The sequence below is a fragment of the Pollicipes pollicipes genome, unplaced genomic scaffold (genome assembly GCF_011947565.3).
Source record: "Pollicipes pollicipes isolate AB1234 unplaced genomic scaffold, Ppol_2.1 Scaffold_5724;HRSCAF=6776_pilon_pilon_pilon, whole genome shotgun sequence".
In the NCBI taxonomy this organism is placed as follows: domain Eukaryota; kingdom Metazoa; phylum Arthropoda; class Thecostraca; order Pollicipedomorpha; family Pollicipedidae; genus Pollicipes; species Pollicipes pollicipes.
This window is the reverse complement of record NW_023596746.1, coordinates 5,916,276-5,938,775: the sequence shown is the minus strand read 5'-3', so window position 1 is coordinate 5,938,775 and position 22,500 is coordinate 5,916,276. Positions and strand designations below refer to the sequence as shown.

Sequence of the window (22,500 nt, the reverse complement as noted above, 5' to 3'; positions counted from 1 at the left end):
TCTGTGTCGCTACACACACAACAAAGCTCCCTCGCATTATTGTGCGGTCTTACAACATGTTAAGTAACAACATGGCGATCAGTATTTGTCATAGGGAACGCGTTGCGCGTCGTCACGAACCTTTGTATGGAACTTCAGCGACTGCAGTGACCATATTGGCGCCCAGCAGCCATGGGCCAACGGGGACCAGGCCCCCCCCCCCCCCCCCACATGGGAGCCGAAGGCAACACCCACTCGGCCATTACGCCCCCAGCGGAGCGATCTCCCATTAAAACAGTGTGCGGGGCAGTAATGGAGTGGATGTTGCAAACAACTAAGCGTACCTGCAACAACGCATTATCCCCATGCTGTCGGAGGTGTGACCATTCCGTCCGTGACTTGTGATGTTACATATGGGTCTCGCGAGAGCTAGTCTGTGACGTCTACACGTCATACAGCACTTTTGAAGTCAGTTCATGCTTACCATTATCCAAACCATTGTGCTTCGAATGATGTTCTGCTGTCATTCTGCTTCATTAACCGCGCACATCTTAAGCTCTATTCGCAACAGCTCTATCTTTTGGCGCCGTGCCAAGAGCTCTTCGATTCACTTTGTTTTGTGTCTACCGGGTCTGAGACACGCTTGATCCGCTTTCAGAGCAAGCCTGGATTCGCCATACCTTCGAGTCGCCGTTCTTTGATACAACAACTCCCAGAAACGTGACGGCACTTCAGGGCAAGACGGCTCATCTGCACTGCAAAGTGAAGCGGCTCAACAACAAAACAGTAAGGGCTATGGGCAGTCGGACCATCGTGGTGGGCCGGGCGTGGAACAGATATTCCGCCACAATGCTGATATTCGGCACGTGGCTGCGTCATCTCTTGCGCCAAATTTGTCCAACGGTGTACGGTGCGCTGTTGGCACAGGGTCATCGGCGGAAGCATTGCCAGTTATGACAAACAGGTTTTTATACGTCTCGAGCTGAGTCATAAATTAAGCCCTCAGTCAGTCGTTTTGAGGTGAGTTGTGAGCTGGGTGGGCTCACTAGGAAAATACCGCTTTTGAGTCATGAGCTGAATCACATTCTTCCTAAATTTCATGAACAGAATTGTGAGCCGATCATTTCTAACAATGTTTTGTCAGTGAGTCACATGGTTAAAACAAAAATGACAATGCGAGGAAGCACAGAATTCCCCAAACAAATTAGCGGGCCATTTCAGTGTTAGAATGGCCAGCGCCAGCACAAGTTATAAAGCCCTTTTCAAAATCAGCACAAAATTTGCTATTGCAATTTCTAAGCGTCAAACAGAGCATTGTTAATTCTGAACCTAAGTTTGGCAAATTTCGGCCAGGAACTAGAGGATATCACATAGTACATACATCCTTTATTTATATATTCTACGCTAAAAATAAGTAAAACATTGTCCGCTACCTATATTATCCAAGGTGGGGTCGCATTGTTCTTTGTCAGTTGTTACAACAATAAACTAAGCCATGCCTGGCCCCTCATTCACCACTGCTTGAATGGCTGGAAGCATGCTTTTGCTGAGGCTATATGAAAAACAGCAATAGTGGCAAGGTCGTCTCGTCTCAAACGCGGATTGTATGTCGTATGTGACCTCCCAGGGCCTGCATCAATAACTATTTCTACGCACCACGGAACTTGCAATTGAGAATTTGTCCTCCAAATTTAGTAGCCTTGGAATGCGATTGGTACATAGTACTCTAACCTCTGCACAGCTCGGAAACCTGATTTGGCCCTTAACTCATCGTAGAGTGACCTGATGAGATGAGTTTAAGGTATCCTGACGGAAACGACAGTCGGCGCCTGCGTTACCTGATCTCAAACTCAGAGGTTCAATTCAGTTTAGGTCAGTTCAGTTCCTTGCTGACTGGAAGGCGGGGGTCGAGTAGAATGGATCTGTGATGGGCTTGTTTGTGAGAAACGTAATTGTAATTCGCAATGCTTATTGTTGAAGAGGGGTACGTTCATAAATGTTAGTAACTTATGCTAGCTAACGGCAATTGCAAGGGCTGCAATCCTATGTTGAATTCCTGGCATACCATCAATTTCAATACGAATGGCATGCAACTGCACTTGGCTGTCAATTGGCGGGTGAGGACAGCCAACTATCAGGTTTTGTGCAGTCTAGTCCACATTGCATGCCTTATAATTAATGGGTCTGGGTCGTACGTGCCAGTTAGACCATGCTATTCTAGAGCTGAGACGTGAGAGTGCAGGTTGGTAACAGGTTACATGAAAGGTACAATTCGATGCACTGCATTTGCTAGGTTCACGCTGCAAACTTGCCACTAGGATATAAGTGTCTATTTTTCCATACCATGTTATATATATATATATATATATATATATATATATATATGTATATATATATATATATATATATATATATATATATATATATCAATGAGTCATACCGCCCACGAGTCATAAGGCAACAAGCCAGAACTTCATCAGGGCTTTGATTTGCAAGCTACGTGAGTCAGAAGTCAAATGACCCGATGCAAGTAAAAAACCTGAACTAAACTGAATCGAACATTTTGGAACAGAATGAGTCATGGGCTGAATCCGATCACAAAGTCTATGAGTCGGTCCCAATCTTGTTAAAAAATGAATCAACACAAGTCTGGTGCCAAGTGGCACTTTACGGTCTTTCATTGTTTTTCAATAAAAACATTAGTTCTAGTCATTGCAGCTAATTCACACCGATAGTTTTAGTCGAGTTTCAGGTTTTTTCACGAAGGAAGCTAAGCGCTCGGATGACAGGATTTTGTTGTCTGTTTGTATGCCCTTATTTATTGTTCATCAGACACGAAGAAAAGACTTAGGGAAGTACGTAGCGAGCGGGTCGATGCTCATAATAGACCATTCTGGTCGTGTGCCTACAGTGTTCAACATACGTGTGCCCACAAACGGAAATAATGCGAATAGACGTGCGTGCGTGCGTACGTGCGTGCGTGCGTGCGTGCATACGTGCGTGCGTGTTAGTGAGCGAGCGAGCGAGCGAACGTGTGTGTATGCGTGTTGTACTATATGTTTCCATACGGAAGCCACATCAAAGCATTGCCGTTCTAAACTACGTTTTGCGGTGCGCTCCCTGTTGTTGTTATCCAGTAACTGGAACGTATGGCGGGTGTTGTGCTGCCGAGGCGCAGCTTGTTCATTGTCGCGTCCCCCAGGTGCAGCAGGTCGTATGGCGCGCTGCTGTCACTCAGCAGGCGCAGCAGCGTGCAGTCGGACACAGCAAGTCGCAGCGCGCGCGGCTGCGAGGCGACACGACACCTGTCCGCCCCGCTGACACACGCACCTCGTCGGCAGGTGTCGTGGATCCGGAGCCGGGACCTACACATCCTCACCACAGGCACCGACACCTACACCAACGACGCCCGCTTCCACGTGGCCCGCGACGCGGCGCGCAACGACTGGACGCTCATGATCAAGTTCGCACAAAAGGCCGACACGGGGCTGTACGAGTGTCAGATCTCCACGCAGCCGCTCATCTCGTACTCCGTGTACCTGAAGGTCGTGGGTGAGCACTAGCACCCGCGCTGCGGGGGAGACGGCGCGGGTCGCGCCCGCCAGGCGCCCCAAACGTCAGACCCGCGAGTCCCTCACCCGCTCCATCTTTCTGCGCCGACCCCGGCGGACCGGCCGCGCCCGCGCACGCATAATCGACGTTTGATACGGGGCCGACGGCGCGGCTCGCGGCCTGCGATGCGTCTTCGTTCCCCGCGGACCCATTGTGCGCTGGACAGTTGGGTTCCGCCGGTCGGAGCCGCGTCGCGGGCGATCTGTGTAATGGAAGCCGACGTGCCGGCGTGGGCGTCGCTGGAGGGATTGTGGGCGTACTGACATCCACTGTAAGATTGTGGAGCGTATTGCCACCGTGGACTGTGGAACTTTTGCCACAGCGGGCTGTGTGTGGGTCCTCATCCTCAGGCGTTTTGTTGAAACCACACTGTGCCTATGGACGTCTCGTCCCGTCTTGTGTGACCGGGCTGTGCCGGCGGCTTTCAGTGCCTGAGGCCAGCATACTGGGGCCTCCGGACATGTTCGTCGACCACGGCAGTGTGCTGAACCTGACCTGCGTGGTCACCAACTCCCCACAGCCGCCAGAGTTCATATTCTGGTACCACGAGGAACAGGTGGGTCACAGAGTGCGTCACATCTGACCCAGTCATGCAAGCCATGCATATGTATGCAGGCTGGCCTCGTTCAACCCTGACCGCTTGGGACGGGGCGGGAGCGACCAATTACATGGTGCACTGAGTTTACGCGCGCAGGGACGCTTCAAACGCAACGTAAGGGCCCTTGTTCCGATCTTCATAGACTGGCGTCGTGTATAGATCAGGCAGCGCCGTGATGATGCAGAAAAGTTTTGGAATCTTGTGTCTCAATTCATGTTTGCAGGCTCATTTTCGCGCGACAGAGCTGGCAATGCGGCGCTGAGGCGTGTCGGCTGCGCAAAGCCAGTTTTGCTATATGAATGTCTGAGAAAACTGCTCATGGACTGGTGAATGGTCCGTATCTCGTGGAATATTACTCGAAAGCGTTGGAAAACTATTTAGCTCCTTGGCGGTGAGTGTTGCTGAGTTGAAAGATTCTTTTGACTACGACTGGCCCAAGTTTTCACCTATTTAGGCAGTTCCAACACAGATCGACCCATATTGAAGTAAAAAGAAAGTGAGGTTAAATGCATCAATGTTGAAGTATCCCCTATAGTCCATATTGCAACTGACTTCGAAGAGTTTGTGAGGCATGCACCTTTTTCAGTCATATAGCTTGCATTTAAATGTTGGGTCAACGCTTGCACGGAAGCAGCATCGATTCCTAAAACACATGAACGTGCGGGAATTCAGATGAAGGCGCTAGCGCTGTCCCCCCTCCCCTTCCCCACACACCCCCAGCTCCTTCACTTTCCGGGTTGTGAGTTATCTCGAACCGCAAACCTCCTGAGATGATCATAAAGCACTTTGGCGCTACCTGCCAACGTTCACAAATGTAAACGCATCAATCAGTCTACCTTCCGCCGATGGGCTTTTATTCCACTGACGACCAAACTTTTAGATGGCTCCTGTGCCCTTAATACATAATCCATCTGATTCTTTGAGTGTATTGCATTTCATATGAGTTGATCTGCTATTGATTTTGGGGGCGCGCCGACATTAATGTGACGAAGGACCGGTCATTTCAGCTGTCACTGCATGTTCCAGCACCAAAGTGTCAAGATATATGCATCAATCGCACGGCTGCCGACCCTCCACGTGGCTGATTTATAGTCAATTCGCAGCGCAAAGCGCCGTCCGCAACACGCCCAGACAGCGCTGTCCAGCGCAGGTGGCGGCGCCCTCAAAGGCTGAGGTCGGCGGTTACGCGTCGTCCCGGTGGCGCCCCGGCACCAAAACCACAGCCTCGTGTCGCCGCGCCGGGCTCTTCGCCACTTTTACCGCCACTCGCGCCTGAGAGCCGCTTCTTGCTGCGAAATCCGCCCGCCGTCCGGGTGGCAGCCAGCGGGCATTTTCCGCGCGCTCGCCGGCGCCGGCGGCTCGGCTCGGCTCGGCTCGGGCGGGCCGGCGACGCCAGCGCGTTCCCACGCGACAAAGTCGGCCCGGCCGTCTGCCGCCGCCGCCGCCGCCGCCGGGAGCGGGGCGTGGCCGCCGGTCTGAGCTGCCGCCTGAGGACGGTCAGCTGCTGTGCCGGCATGCATGTTCCGTGGTCGGGCTTGCGTGGCTAATGAAACAGTGGAGACGAACGGGAAGTTGTCGCCATCTGACGGATAACAGCCCTGGGCTCTATCGGCGCACTGATTTACTGCGGATTATACGTAGCCGTGCTATTCCCATCATTCTCTGGGTCCCAAGGGCGAAACAGCAGCAATGTTGTCCGTTTGCTAACATCCGTGTTTTTTTAGTTTGCACGCATGTGTTTCCTTTCCGCACAGTCCCTCCGAGCCAGCGGCGCACGTCTTCTGCATAATTCAGTGGAGCCTTGGTGCATTTCACTGCTGCGTCAGCTCTTAGTAGACGTTTCCGCACCGGTTTTCTTACGGTCAGGGATGCAGCCACCACGTGCGACAAGAGCGGCTACCATGATTTTCGACAGGGGCTTTATATATCGACGAGCGAGTCTCAGCCCCGTTGGCAGTATCGACACACCGCGGACAGACAAACACACCCTGCAAACGCTAATAGTTGTGGCACCCAGTGCATCGAGGAGCTATCGATGTCGGTTTGCATGATGCCTTGAACAACTGTTTCCGTTGTGTACCGTGCATGTGTAATCGGATATCCGCTAGTATTTCTACTAAATTGCGGCTATTGGGCACTGGACATCGCAGCCCATGGGAGTGCCTATGAGGTTTAAAACCAAAAAAGTGCCCCTGATCACCAGATTTCGAAATAATATTTAGTTCGAAATCATATTTAGCAGTATCGTGGTGAAAAATTGCGCTCTGAGATTGACGAAGGGGGGTGTTAAAGTTGCATTAGCCTTTCTCCTCCCCCCCCCCCTGGCTGCACTAATACCTGAGGTACTCTGAATGCGTTTCAGGGAGTGCTTTTGTGAGCATGGTAAAAACAACCATTAGACGTGACGACACGGTACTGTTCTTTCGCTCAGAATATGCTCTATTTGGCATTGAGTTACTCGGTAATCAACCAAGATTTCGTCGAGACAAGTGCTTCGTGTTCTGGCTGGCTGTACTGTATCGCACTGTGGTTTGAGTGCATCCGTAAATATTTCAACTTTTCTGGTACTTGTTACGATCAACGGTAAACATGATTTCTTGGAACGACAATGGGATAGGAAATGTAAAGATACAGGGCAGGGCATAGGACTACATGAAGATTTAAGGAAGCATGCCATGTTTTTGTGTACTTTTCACGCTTTGTTAGATCAGGAGCTTCCAATGGAGTGGGTAATGACAGTTTTCTCGAATTCCTGAATAGCTCAGAATTTCATCTGAAATATCATTTCCGGCGGGAGAAATATTTTTGGGTCTACTGCTTACGACCATGAAAGTAATACTTTAAATTTGCTTTGCTTTTTCAACGTGTGTGCTCTGTAACGTTAAACAATACACTAATTCACCAAAATACTTGTTAAATAGATGCTGCAAAAGTTTGAAACACTTTTTACGGAAAAGATATGCAAACATGAGACTATTATTACGCGAGTTCAACGAAATGTTACATGATGGCTTTTCGATTTTTTCCCTTTCACTTTATCATGGTGACTTTTCGATGCAAGCTTTCTGTTCGGACAGCTGAGAACTTCATGGTGGCTTTGGGAAACTGAGTATTACATGGTGTACAGTGACGCACTGGTTCAAACTGCAACCAATGCACTTCTGAACAAATGGCCTTCGCCGCGCCCTGTGCCAATCACAGACGTCATTTGAGCTGACGTCATTCGTACTAACAGAGGTGCCACTTTTAAGCCCGCAGGCCCACAATGTGCGGGTTAAAACAACTCAAAAGTGGTACCTTTAGTCTGCAACAGCTAACGAATGCCCTTAGCAAATTCTGCCGCCGTCTTGACGACCGCAGGTGTCATGGCGACGGCAGGCGCGGCAACCGCGGCTGGCGCGGTCTGCGGCTTCAGCTTGGGGATACCAAGGAAGACAGGAGTGTAGTACTGCGGCAAAACGTTGGCAGCGTGACTTGGATTCGGAATTACTTATAATTGATATCCCCATTACATCCTGATTGAGTTGCAGCAGCACTACCAGTGCTGTTAAGGGCAACTGGCCTTGAGGGCTGCTAGGGTATTTTTTTTCAAATATGCTCCGAAAGTGGGACACTCCCTTGGAGCGCGGTAGACACGGGGTAAAACGCCCAATAGGCTGCAGGGAAAACAGGGAGGACGAGGTAGGCAAGTTAACTACAAAGTAAAATTCGTGAATGACAATGAGTGATGGCATGCAGTTTTTTCCATCTCCTTAACAGACTGCGGGCTGTTATCACGACGCAGTTGAAGCCCCGAATGCCACAATGATTACCAGCTATTACGCAGATTCATGCCTCCGCGTTTCTGCCAAGGATATTTATTGCGAAGCGTTTGTAGTACTGGACAACTGCAGTCAGAAACGTTGGTGCCTCTCGTAATGAATATCATGCTCTGATACGTGACTCCTCTGAACCAAGTTAGGTATAACCACAATGGACCGTAAGGGAATTCGACTCCGTGTTAAGCCATATTTTCTTTAATCGTTATCGCAGCATACTCAAAACAATGTTGTGATTACTGAAGTCAGAGCCGGAACTGGCCTCATCTTATTCCTTATCATCGGTGGATGGAGTCAGTCAGTCGCTGCTATTTGCTATTATTCCTGATAAACGTGACACAAATCTTCGGGAACTAGGCCCTTTCAGACTTAACTAGCGTTAGGGCTATGAATATTTCCTTGTGAACTTATAGTCTTTCTATCGTAGTCCAAAGCTTTGTCTGTAGATGAAACGCTCACATTAAGGTCAGAGTGCTATTTTGAAGGTTATGACGAAAATAGTATGCAACAAATGCGTGAGGCTAATCATTGCTGCCACAAATGACATTACTTAGTGATCATAGCCACCCAACCATGCATGGACAATGAATTCTGACCAAATGTGGAGTATAAAAGGCTACGACCGCTTTCAAAGTCAAAAGTGTTAAAGGTCAAGTACCATTTTACTGCCATGCACTGAGAAAAAATATCCAGTGAGTTTCCCACGGCTTCAGCCTTCTAAAAAGCGTCACAATGAGTCCAGAAACGGCTCATTTAGATAATATTTTATCAGGTACTGTTCCTGTATCAGATACTTTGACCCTGGACTTTCTGAAGCGTCATTTTTACCCTTGAAAGGACGATTTGGATTGTCTCACGACACTCCGAAGAAAAAAAAAACGTCTAGGGGACTTACGACGACGCTCAAGGGTCATAATGGAGTCATGGAAAACGTGACATCGTACATCTGGTCCGGCTGCCGCTGGCGGCAGTTGGTGTCTTTTCGAAATCTCCTCCCCCTCAAACCTCCATGCCGGTGCCTTTGGTCATGCCATTCGTTGCTGATAACGACGAGGAACCACAATACGGAGCCTTCCAACGGACCGGCCGCTGTGCCGGCTAATGTCAGCCTGTTCGCTTGCCAGGATTCTGGGTGTTAGTCGCTGCACTGCAGTGCTAGCGAGGTCGGCCATGCTGAACGTGGGCTCCGGCAGCGGGAATGATCACAACTATCTAGGCACACGCGCCCGGTGGCTGGTTGAATAGTACAAATTCGGGTGGGGTGAGAGGTGGTGGGGGATCAATTTGACCACACTCAGATATCAAACATCGTAGGTGACATCAGTTTTCAGGGTAGGTACATCTGTTGGTAAACCCCTTGTGTGAAATTCTGAGGTGCTTAGGTCATGGCCGTCGGGTCATTCCCTCTAAGGCAAGGTGACTGGTACTTTTTAGAGCAGTGACCTTTTTTGAGCTTCAGAAGGTCATGATCACCAAAATCTACGAGACTGTTGTTTTTAAGTTACGCAAGTATTTATAATTAGATAATGCGGTACTGTTATCTCAAAAGCGCTGATCGGGATCATTTTAGGCCGTTGATCTCCTCTGACTTTTATAAGAGTTCAGTTGATCTTTCTATGATAAAGGAATTCGAAACGAGCGTCAACAACTACCTAACTCAGCAATTTCTCCAGAGAGAAAAAAAAAGTTTATACTCAGCCTAACCATGATGTTCAAGTTCATTGGAATAAGTAGTAACATTGAATTCACCTGTCTAAGTGACTATTTGAATTATGTGTGGTTTCGTCCAACACTCCGTTGTCATATCAGGTTGAACGGTGCCCTAGGAAATGCCTTCGCTGACAGTCATGGTTTGACTTTGGCCTGTCATAGTTCAGTGACCTGAGAAGTTTTACCTGCATATTTATGATTAAACGGTCGGCATTTTAATTGCTGGCTATGCAAAGTTTGGCATCACTACCACGTGCCGTTCGGAAGTTATCCTGGAAGTACACGTGGGGTTCAAATTAACTCTCCGAGTGTTACGGGGCTTTGTAGAGAATTCAGAGGAAATGGACTTGTGGTGCGTATCTCCTTGTGAGTTTGTACCAAGCATAAGCATTACGTCAGTCTGTAAGATAATTTTGGCCTTGTCACAAGGTATGTGGGACATTAGGATTGCTCTCCTTTCAACAGAATCTGTATTTTCTCCTGACTGCAGCAATGCTAAGCTTCACAGAAAATCCATGCCGAATATTTTAAGGCCGTGGAGTTCAGCAATCGCTGATCGATTTTAGCCACCGCGTGCCGTCCGATCTGAGATCAATATGAAGATCAGAATCAATGTTTCCTAAGCTCATGTGAGTTTATTTTTCACTACAGATATGAACATGGATAGAAAGGTCAATAAGGCTGCAACGCTGTCAAAAAACGTGCAGGTAACGTGATTTTGGTTTGGTGATATTGATGCCATACTATTTTCTGGCCTCCATGCTATACTTTTCTGGCCTCTTTGCTGTCAGTGCTGACGTAGTCACTTATCGGAAGATCACTTGCCGCCTCTATCGATACGTTTGCGAAATGAGCGGTTAATTAGTGCTGAAAAAACGTTTTGGGATCGCCCGATAATTTTGTGCTACGGGTAAAAAATCTTGGTGCAATTTTGAAATATTTGGTCAATGGAGGCGAATTTGCGGAAACAAACTATTCCTATCGATTTACGTCAAAATTCTCTTCAATCCTACGTACACAATGGAAAACACCAATTTGACCAGACACACTCCCTTTAACTTTTATCTAAAACCCGAAAGAAACTTAAATGAAGTCTTAGGAAAACTGACACAAACAAAGAAATGCAGCTGGCAAATCCTAAGATTTGGAGTCGGTGTTTTCCACTTCCTCCTAAAACGCTCCATAGATGGCAATATACATAGATTACAAATTTCGGGCAAGACTTGACAAAACTTGACAATAGCGAAAATCTCAGCATAGGGATCTCCTTTCATTTCGTGTTTTAAAACCCGGCAAGTTAAAGCATGACCTAAATTGTATCTCCGACAGTTTTACTTATATGGTTTTGCTGTTACATAAATGCAAACAGAACAAACTCAACCGTATTCCTCCTTAAGAACGTACACAAGGTTGACCATTCGACGCTTTGAAAGGTAAACACATCCTTCAGTACCAAAGCCTGAATGACCAGGCCAATAATCAATGCCGAAACAATGTGGACAGTGCGATCAAATTTGACGTTGACAATTCAGACAGTACAATGAGATTAGACGTTGACAATTCAAACAATACAATTCTGATTTGACAATTCAGATTTGGTGTTGACCAGATAACGGACGATGACCTTTACCAGGAATGTAATTCTAGGTTCGGAAGGTCCAAGCTTATCGACAATAGTATACCGAGAAAAAAAGCAGGATAAGAAAGACAATTTTTTAGATATATACTAACAATGGCAAACATATCAGTACACATTGACAGCAAGGTGAGCGTGCTTTTTATCGCGGCATGAACCTATTTCATATTACTTTTGTGAATTGGTTGGAAAAAGTTGATGGCTGTAATGGATATTTCAATGCCAGATAGCCATGTTCTGTGTGTGCTTAGTTTTGAAAGGTACGCAACACTTGGAAAGGTTTTTCTTAGCCAAAAGGTTCTTATTTTCAAACCAAAAAATACCCTGACATACAACAATTCGTTCAACCTGATCAAATCTTGAAACCATGAAGAATGACATTGGAGCTGAAGCATAACCAGTTGGTCCCTGCCTTTCAGTGGCTCTGGATCTTAAACATGATATCTGCGGTGGTGCGCAGAGGGGATCGCCTCAAACACATTGCAATTGGTCAAAATGAGTACTCCGGTCTGGCAGTCATTTCGTACAGTTCTTTCCCCGGTCCACATGCCCGCCCATAAAATATGACATATATTGTTCAGATAGCGTTGGGGCAGCACTGAGGTACACCACCAAACATGGGGTAGCATCTGAAAAACTTTGGGGCAGAAATCGTGTAAGCACTTCCTTGGGGCACTACAACTACCTTGTGACCTGAATGAATGAAGTCCCGTGAAAATAATATGTGGAGTTAACGACTATGTAAATTCTCCCAAACTGGAGGGGGAGGGGGGGGGGGCTGCAACGGCAGCCCTGTTAGGCCATTGTTTCCAGTCAACGCCCACTGGGCCATAGATAATTTTTTTTTCAGAAAGATGGGGGAGAGCTCAGCTCGTTCTGACTCTCTTAGTTTTCAGGCCCGTATCTCCTAGGTTACTTGGTTGTAGGGGCAGTGACACGACTGGGAGGAGGGATAGTTGGGGTAAGATTCACCCGTTATTGGTTCCCAAGCATTTCGCTGGTACCAAGCAGAGCTTTAGTTTGGCAGCCCCACCCCACCCCCAGCCCCCAGAGCAAGCTGAGGAAAGGCCATAGCTATTGCGAAAGCACGCTAAACAGTAGGATTATCCCCGTATTTGACAGACTATGCTCCCAGAGTGGATGGGCTGGAGTACAGTCCTACTTCTTCCAAGTGAAAGGAAACCATGGGTGTGGGAACGGGGGGGGGGGGGGGTTGGAGGGCAGCAATGTTAACTGGTCCCCACTTTTCAGATTTAGGTAGCATTTAGTTTACTTTTGTACTACCTTAAATATACATGCCGATTGACCTAGTTAACCAGCTATCGTCCCCGAGCTGCGTCATCTTGCCCATTGGCCATCGCTTAGCGTCATAGCCGCAAGCCGACGTAGCGCGGCCTACGGAGACTGCAGCGCCGGGCGTCAAGGCTGTTGTTGCGAAAATTTGTTAGCGCGCATGTTCAAATCAATGTTACCCAACAATAAAGGTCCTGGTTTTGACTGATTTTACATGGAATGGCACAGAAGGGCCAGAGTTCGCCAGATTCACCAAATTTACCAGAGTTTACTAAACAGATCCTTTGACTACACATGGGTGAAATCAGAGTGAACCCATCTGAAACAATAAGGCTTTGATAGGGGTGTACAAAACTGACATGTAATCAAATAAAAGCAAAAATTCAACACACCAGAATTTTAGAAAATAAGTTGGAGGAATTTCGAGTTGAAAATCTTAGCTGTTGAGCAAGAATCTGGGACAGCAAACTTTGCATTGTTAAGCAGACAAGTATAATTTAGGAACGTGCGTGTGCCGTCAGATCCTGATCTGAAAGGAGAGTCTCATTTTAAGAACCTTGTTGCATGATCATTAAGCTACGCTCAATAGGGTGCCCCAGACCCTCTGACCTACAATGTGCTGATAGCCATACTGGTAAAATAACAACGGCTGACCAGTGCTGCCTTACCTGGCAGTTCCCGCCTGTCGGGAGCGGCGGCGGGGTGCGCTCCACTGAGCCGGTCCTCCGCACGGCAGGTGATCAGGTACGACTCTGCCCGCGGCGGCATCAGCGTGGTGACGGAGCAGGGCGAAGTGACCACGTCCCACCTGCTGGTGCGCCGGGCCGGGCCGGCCGACTCGGGCGTCTACACGTGCGAACCGTCCAACGCCCGGCCGGCCACCAGCCGCGTACACGTGCTCAATGGTGAGTCGGCGGGAGCGGACCGTAGGGGGGCATGGCTGGTATCGGGTCGCCACAGCCCTCTGCGCCTTTTGGCCCACGGCTCTTCTGTTGTTGATACAGTGTCCGGCGGAGGCGCCGACGGTTTGCCAAATGTTTCCTCCTCTGTCACTTTGACAAGGAGTGGCTCCTGTCTGGGAGAAAAAGCTCGGGAAGTTGTGTTTAATCTTGAGTAGCACTGGAAACCGCTCCGATCAAGCAGGCGCTGAAGAACATGGCTGCGCGCGCCACAGAGTGGAGGCGTTAAGTGACGAGTCGGTGTACTCTGCAAAGCACATTTCATGGAGTCCAAGGCTTTCGGGTGCAGGAGATCGCAACCTCTTTCAGCTCCACATCAGCATGGGACGGGTGGCTGGCGCCGCGTCAGCAGCTCCAAAACAGCCGGGCAAGTCGCGTGCGGATGACGCCGACTGTGCCAGCGCACTGACGCGCGCCACCGGCTGATAATTAGCCTCCGCGGCGGCCTTCTGCCGGCAGCTGCCAATATCCGGCCGGGGGTGCCGCGGGCGGCCGGTGCGACGGCGCTAAGCGTCGTGTTCCGCCGGCCGTCACTCGGCCAGCCGGCGGCAAACGGCCGACCGCTCGCCGGCGCGGCCGGGTCCCCACCGGCTTCGCCATGGCTGGCGGTGTCCCGGCTGATGTGTCCTGGCTGAAGTGTCCTGGCTGGATGTGCCCCGGCTGACTGTGCCATGGCCGAACACCAATCACTCACAACCAAGTGGATACATACAGTGCGACAATGATAACCTTGCATTCAAGCTCAGCTTTTGCTGATCCATGTAGCGCAATGTTGAATTATGTGCGATCTGCGTCGAAAGACGTGTCCGCAGGACGAGTCCACTATTTCCTTGCCACATTATGGCGGCCGCGCTGTGAATTCATGGCATAGTACGTTCTGTGCGCGAATCCAATATGGGACGCCTCGATGGCATCTTCCATTACAGAGAGAAGAATGGCGGCCTTTTTCTTGGCGATTTATCGGGACAGGCTTGTCAGCATAACAAATTGAAGTATTTCAGACAACCAAACTGCGAATTGCCAAACACGTAAATATGGATCGGGTAGAGCCTAGAGGCATGGACAGGCCTTGTCTTCAGATAACGGCATGGTATATGGAAACCATCTAGCGCCCAGAGAAAAATCGTTACGCAACAAGAGTGCCGCGTTCATGCGACGCGATAGCGGACCAGTGGGTTTTGGTATATTTGTAATTGATAGGATTGAGGATGAATGCAGCTGGTTTTAGTATAATTGTAGTTGGTATGATTGCGGATGAATGACCGTTAATACGCACATCGCCGGCGCGCCTGCAGGCAGGTATCCGTAGTTCATGGGTCATTGATGACCCTACAGTCTCTCAGTATAACTCATCCAATGATGCCCTGTTGACCGTCCCCCCTCCCGCGTCAGATTAAAAAAAAAAACATTTGCCGGGGACTAAACCGCCCGTCATTGTTTCCCGACGAATGCTGAGCCATGGGCAGCACGCTCTCCGTGGTGAATATGCTCACAGGAGGGCATGAGTGCGGTGGTGCGTTGGAGTGTACTGTCAGTGCATGCATGCGGACGGCGGAAGTTAGAATATGAGGATGTTCACATACAAGGCCGGGACTAGCGCGGCTCCATTATTCCCTGCCTGCTGCGGTATGATGTCGGTAGATGCGTGATATGGCGTTCGGTTTTCTGCGACAGAGGGAAGCACTCCTGCTGTATTTGACTCGTCTGCGACAGCAAATACTGTAGGGGACATACTATGATGGCTGATAAGTATAATATCTGTACATGTTCAGCATATATAGGCATGCATATACGGCACGGACAGGTATAAAGGCATGCATATACATGCACAGGCAGGACAAATGGGATTTCATGTGACTGAACAGGCAGGATATACAGCCATACAATGAATAACGCTCCCAAGGTAAACAGGAATGCCTTACGTATTATGAAGACCAAGTCCGATCGATTGGTACATAATGCGATGCCACGTGGGTGGGAGGACTTAGGCAGTGCTTTGTCATGTGCCATCAGTTAAGGTCTTTCCTAATCTGTACGTCCTGTGCTCACGAACAGAAAACAACACAGTCATATGTCGAAAGGCTCTCAATGCATCGTGTTTCCGGTCATTGAGAGGCAATGGCAGTACGGGTCCGGCGTGATGACGGAGAGGTCCCCTCCTATGCTATGAAATCCAGTTGTCTCAGGCGCTGACATGACTGGTTGAATTCATATTTTAGGAGATGTGCATTTGACAGGGGCTCCAGTAGTACGGAACAGTTTACGCTCCGACAACATTATACGCCCATAAAAACGATACTTTGCAGGCTGCATAAAAATTGCGGTACAAGCCGATGATTTCATGGCTTTGCCGAAGCCCTGTGTGGGCTTCGGCATGCTGTGCGCAGAATTTAAATCGCTTGGCGTAGGCTTCAGCATGTTGCAAATAAAACAGAATGATAGAAAGACGACATGGCCGCCTTTCGGTCGCCCTTCGCGCCCCTGAGCGTCGCACGGCCCTGCACTCACTAGGTCATTTGTGGATGATGTATTCGTCTACACCGCACAGCTGGTTTCAAGATGTTGTCTGGGATGCCGAGATTTCACACATGGCCCATAACACGGGTTAGTTCCCTGTTTGGCCTGAATTCGTGCAGTTCGTATATCTGAGGTTGGTTATGTATATATATATATATATATATATATATATATATATATATATATATCCGTGTGTGTTTGTGTGCATTTCTTGGAATTCATGGTATATACGCACCTAATTAGCTGTTTATGAGCGGCTTCAAAAGAGCCAAGTTAATGAGGCCGCCGTGCAAAAGTTTACTGGGGAGGCGAGCGTCAACAGCAAAGCACCACATCTAGATGTTGACGTGGATGCCTCCACTAGGAACTTCCGGACTCAAGCACACTGGAAGTCGACCAACACGGACACTGCCTGAGCGGACGGCGGTGGTTCTCAGAGCGCTTCAAGGAGCGTTATATGGGCCTGCGGAGGTATATCGTGCGTTTTAAAACTACTCGTCCTGGAACCCGTTGCTCCTGGACCTCCAGATTAAAAAAAATACTTACCAACAGCAAGCACAGTGTTGCTGCAATCGTCATCCACATTCGGAGGAAGATGGAACAAAGCTGCCAACCAACAGCTGACAAGACACCTTCTGGCAGCACCCACAGACTGGTCTACCAGAAAACCATGTGGACGCCCCGATTCAAGAACAAGAAGGTACTGCGGACTGCATCACCACAAATGGCACAGAACGCCACCCTGAAGACAACATCCAACTGGTCGTCTCCTACAAAGCCCAAAAGTGTCCAGTTTGCTCACAATAAATAAGATGCACAAGATCCTTTCAAGCTGACCTTTACCAGCGTAGTGCACAAGTCCAACTGCATGTCCTGTGATTGTGCGCACCGTACTGACTGCTGCCACGTTGGTGACGTGCTCAATAAGAATCACCATGCATCTGCAGAACGGCCGCCGAGAAGCATATTCGCAGCTCACATAACACGGGACTGACACGCAGAATGTACGAAGGAAATGCGACGATCTTAGTGACCGTCAGGACAAAATGACGTTTAATGGGAATGTTCCACATTTGAAGACATTGAGCTAGGCATCAGATATGATGGGAAATGCCTCCTTGTAACTATTGGTAAGCATTCAAGGTTCAAAAACGACGCTTGGTAGCAAAGTTTCAAAGTTTCTAAAAATGGGCCCCATTAGGTCGTCGTTTGATGGCGGCAGGAAATGGGTTTGTGACGACAGCAAAACCTGGCAGCATCTGGCAACCAGACCTTACGAACAGCTCGAAACGCACGAAAGCTGAAGCCAACCGGCCACTTCTCGTCGCGGGGGCTGTGTCGGGGGGCGAATTAGTGGGTGGGTTATTTGTGGATTTTTTGTCTTGGTGCTGACCGTAAGAAAAGCTTCCGTGGACTGTTTTACATGCGCAACGTAGCGATCGCTAGCTTTTATGACAGATAATTATCAAAGCACGATATGCTGTGCTGCTGCTGTTGCTGCTGTGCTGTTGATGATTTTGTCAATATTTCATTGTCGACCCATCGTTGCGCGCAGTGCTGTAGTCCTGACATTGATATTCTGTGATGTGTGCAGCAGTCACTGTCATTATTTGTAACTGGAAATGGGGTGTCGTGCCAAAATTAATAAATTTGCAACATTGTCGTTGTTGTTTGTAACTGGAAATGTCGTGTCATGCGTCAACTAATAACTTTGTAATGTCGCCATGCATTGATTGTCACAGCATTGCTATTGCTTTGGTAAAGATGGTAACGTTGGGCTACCGGGATTTTTTTTTTGCTTAGGATTATTCATGCAGTGAATAAGTTAACCCTGATAAAACCACTGTGGTGCAACGGTATTCTTGCCGTAGATAATCCTTTGGCATTGTTAAATAAATTTTTACCAGTCATTCATAAATTATAAGCTGCTATCTCACAGGCTTGACATAGAGTACTCAACCAATGTGGTACATTGTGTAATGTCACTGGTCAATAGCTTTATTGTGGCGGTATCTCGGTGCTGTACTGTGGCATGACATAATGAACAACAATATGTTTTTTCGACTGCAATCCATGCCGCTTTCATAATAAATTCCAGCATGAAAAGATGAGTTAAGCATGCGCTCTTGTATTTACCTCCCATCTGACATATGACTGACCAAAAACACATGATACAATATACGAATCACTTTCAGCAAAGCAGACAACCAATAAGTGGCATCACTTGCTCAGCCTGCTACGGGAATCCAGAAAATGTAGGTGAGAAAGATGCAAACACATATTTCACTTCCATGGTGAATGCAACATGCTGCAGCCATCAGGCTGCTTTACTAGAAAAACAACAGGAAGATTTTACATGTAGTGAAATGACACTGCAAACATGCTGACCTTGCGCAAGGCTGGAGACATGGCAAGTACATGTAGTTATGGTTGGATGGGTAAAATGCAAGGAAGTGACGAAGCTACCAGTGCACATAAGGCTCATGATAAACATATCTCTAAATGCTGTCCACAGACATGTGCCTGGTTCCTTATATTGGTTCCTGGTTCCCACTGGTTCTTTCTACAAAACAAGATGCGGGATCCTGGTTCTCACTGTTTTTTCGACAAAACAAGATGCTGGATCCTGGTTCCCACTGAATCTTTCGACAAAACAAGATGCTGGATCTTGGTACTCACTGGTTCTTTTGATAAAACAAGACCCTGAATTCTGGTTCCCACTGGATCTTTTGACAAAGTAAAACCCTGGATCTTGGTCCTCAATAATTATTTCAACAAAACAAGACCCTGGATCCTGGTTCTCACTGGTTTTTTCGACAAAACAAAACCCTAGATCCTGGTTTCCAATGGATCTTTTGACGAAGCATCATGCTGCATCCTGGTTCCCATTGGTTCTTATACAATACAAAACCCTGGATCTTGGTTCCCACTGGTTCTTTCAACAACACAAGACCCGTATCTTGGTTCCCATAAGTTATTTTGTAAGCACTGGCTTCAGCTCCCAGTTTCCCTTGTTTTTTCTGTCAATACCAGCTCCAGGTTCCCAAAAGCTCCTTGGGAAGCAACAGAAATACCAGCATGCCATGAATACCAAACACCATGTATCACAATTCACACTAGTTATTTTACCAACACTAGACTCCTGAGGTCAGAATATGGAGTACTCTGACAGCCTTGGGACCTTGGAAAAATTGGCCTGAAGGGTCATCCTGCATAGCCCAAATACTTTGTTCTAAAAAAGCAGATCAGTACATAACAGACAAGCAAAATAAACGGCATGTCCTGACTCTGTAACAACAGTACAGCTTCTCAAAGAAGACTGAGCACAAGGCTCAGACAGATATAGATGCATTATGTGCATGATAAAGCAGTATCAATGTGGGACTAACTTTGGTCTGCAGGTGGGCTGGGCAGGGATAAAAAATATCGCTGAGCTTTGATGGTAGCCTGTGATATTAGGATGGTTTCCAGGTGTTATATTAAGCAACCAAGTAACTAGCTCGCTTCTTTGTAATCCATGTTATAAGCACGTATGGCTGAGCCAGAGCTGACTCACATTCTTTAGCTCCTTTGCCTGCTTATGCCAGGCCCTGATTCCAATAAATTCTGACACAACCACAGACCCCGGTAACATCCAGCTCGGTTCCTCGTTCTCGCGGGGTTTTCAGGAAGAACAGTTACGGCTCCTTTGTTTGTCAAATCTCCACACGATTAGTGTCATAAGTTTATCTGCCAGAAACGCTCCTGCAGAATATGGTGGTGACTGGTAGATGTGCAAAGGCAGCATTCTAAGCTATTAATACAATGCATGTATTCCGTTAAAATCGGACGCAAGTTCATCTCACCTCCCCATACCACAGATTTCACACCTCACACTGACCGCATACTAGCAGTGCGTCGCCGTTCCACATTGCCATGGAAACCACGCCAGCTGATCTTTATCCTCGGAAAAACGCATTCTTATCAGCTGATCAATATTTGTTCCATACCATCTAGACGGTTAATATATATAATTATAGATATATAATATATAAGAATAATATCATATAGATATAGAATCCTGTCCATACCACTCTCTCTCTCTCCTCCCGCCACCTCTCTCCTCTCTCTCTCTTCTCAGCTCCTCCTATACTCTATATATATCTAATATATATATCTATATATATATATATATATATATATATATAGTGGTTGCTTATTTGTGTACCCATAGCCACCTCCAAAATGTCCTAGAAGAGTAAACGAATAAAATGGAATATTCTAGAACATCTGGAACAAATATCTAGAAGGGACGCGCAAATGCTAACTATTCTTGCACAAAAATAATCTGAAAGTTTCATCCCCCTCTTTTGAGCTGCGTCTCAAGCTTTTCGGCATATCATGTGCCCAAAGTGCATTTGGTATGATCAGAAGCCGCATTTCAACACATACAAACCTTGCTTGTGTCTGATATTGTTGTAGATTATTTAAATTGATTGTTACACGTTAGATGGTGTGTTTTTTGGTGTGAGCAATAAGAAGTCAATAAAATAGGACCGTTGTCCCGCATTCTCACAAGGAAGAACCTCACCACCAGCAGCCTTAGTTCCTTGACGTCATATTCCCTTTGGGTTTTAGATAAACGAAACATGTGATACTAGCTTCCCTATCTGCCGCCTTGATGAGTGGCACGCGGTGGCGCCACATTGGCGCGCGAAGTGCAGTGCGGGCTGTTGGTGGTTGTTGCGTGATTTCATTGATAATCACTTTGTGCTGTTCTTATGTAAACTGATATATGTATATATATATATATATATATATATATATATATATGTACATGATTCATTATTTCCGTGATATCCGCACGGAAAAGCGGGCCTTTCCTTTCAGGATAACGTTTGGCAGCTAACAGCTCAGTTGCAGACCTAGCAGGTCTGCATCATACCTGTGTCGTGACGAGTTATTGATGTTCTTGTGAATGTGTAGCGTTATTAACATTGAAGAACAGTAAATTTGTTTTGTGGTATATGAAGAACAGCCTGAGCAGATAACCAGCAATGTTCATAGACCTAATTTTGTTAATTTACATTAAGAACAGCATATATTGCTGGACCTGAAAAAGTGGGGAGTGTAAGCAGCGGCTGCTGTGAAGAAATCCTGGTAAGATTCTGGTTCTTGCTGGCTCCTGAACGTAATTTTAGAACGGATCTTGGTTCTTGCTGAAATTGAATCTCCATCGTAAGCCTGAGCTGGATCTTGGTTCTTGCTGTCTCACTTTGCACATTCCAGGCTAGTTCTTGGTTCTTGCTGGATCCCTCAGCATAATTCCAGGCTGAATCTTGGTTCTTGTTGGGTCCCCATGTTCGATCCAAGCTGGTTCTTGGTTCTTGCTGGATCTTTCGTCTTCATGTCAAGCCGGATCTTGGTTCTTGTTGGATCTTTTGGCTTATTGGGGAAGCTGGATCCTGGTTCTTGCTGGATCTTTCGACTTATTGTCAAGCTGAATTCTGGTTCTTGTTGGATCTTGCGACTTATTGTCAAGCTTGATCCTGTTTCTTGCTGGATCTTCCGACTTATTGCCAGACTGGTTCCTGGGTTCTTCCTGGTTCCGGAACCAGGAACCAGGAACCGGTTCCCGGGAAGCAATCTTGGGAACCAGGCACAAGTCTGGCTGTCCAAGACAACAACAGCAATATTTTCCACCTTTCTCAGCACCCAGCATCCCACGCAAGTTGCGGTGACTATGACATCGATTAATCAAGAGCAATGCCCGCCTGCATACAAGATTTGTGAACAGTACAATGTGCATCAGCAATAACAAAGCTCTACATTTTCAGAATTATTTAGGGAGGGACAGTTTTGCAAAGCCATATCATGCGAGCGTATACTGAGCATGTCCATTAATCAGCTGCACACACCAGCCCCTACAGCTAAAATGAATTGCTGATATAATGACATGGAATGGATTAATTACATGCTGTAACACCTCAATAGGTTCACAATGTTGACAAGATCATAATGAAGTACCAGTACCACTACTTGCCTTTGTACACTCCTGCAATATAAGTGCTAGTGTTTCTACCAGTTTGCCAGCATTCCTTTGTCACGTTCACACACAAACATTAAGGTAGAGACAGGCATCAATATCCATAGACATCAATATATCAGGCATCAATATATCACATTTTATTGGGAGTCAGTAGACTGAAGAATATCAAAACAATGTTCACTCAGAAGAACAAACCTCGCACGCACACTCCCCATCATATCAATACTAGTGCAAGCCACTGGCACACACCACCAGTGATCATGCGCATTTCGAGCCCCCGATTCACGCTCTAGTCAAATAAGTGTGATCTCACATTTACACAGCTCGCGGTACCATCAAACTGCAGGCTT

General features: G+C 47.3%; 1 protein-coding gene across 1 annotated transcript in view; it reads left to right on the top strand.

The window, feature by feature from the left end:
• The window catches only part of LOC119103422 (Down syndrome cell adhesion molecule), a 92,631-nt gene that overhangs the window by 65,575 nt on the left and 4,556 nt on the right, over positions 1-22,500 (top strand). The window contains exons 6-9 of the mRNA XM_037226951.1: positions 638-765; positions 3,321-3,531; positions 4,020-4,147; positions 13,383-13,551. Coding sequence (XP_037082846.1) covers positions 638-765; positions 3,321-3,531; positions 4,020-4,147; positions 13,383-13,551 — 636 coding nt within the window. The remainder of the gene's footprint in view (positions 1-637; positions 766-3,320; positions 3,532-4,019; positions 4,148-13,382; positions 13,552-22,500) is intronic.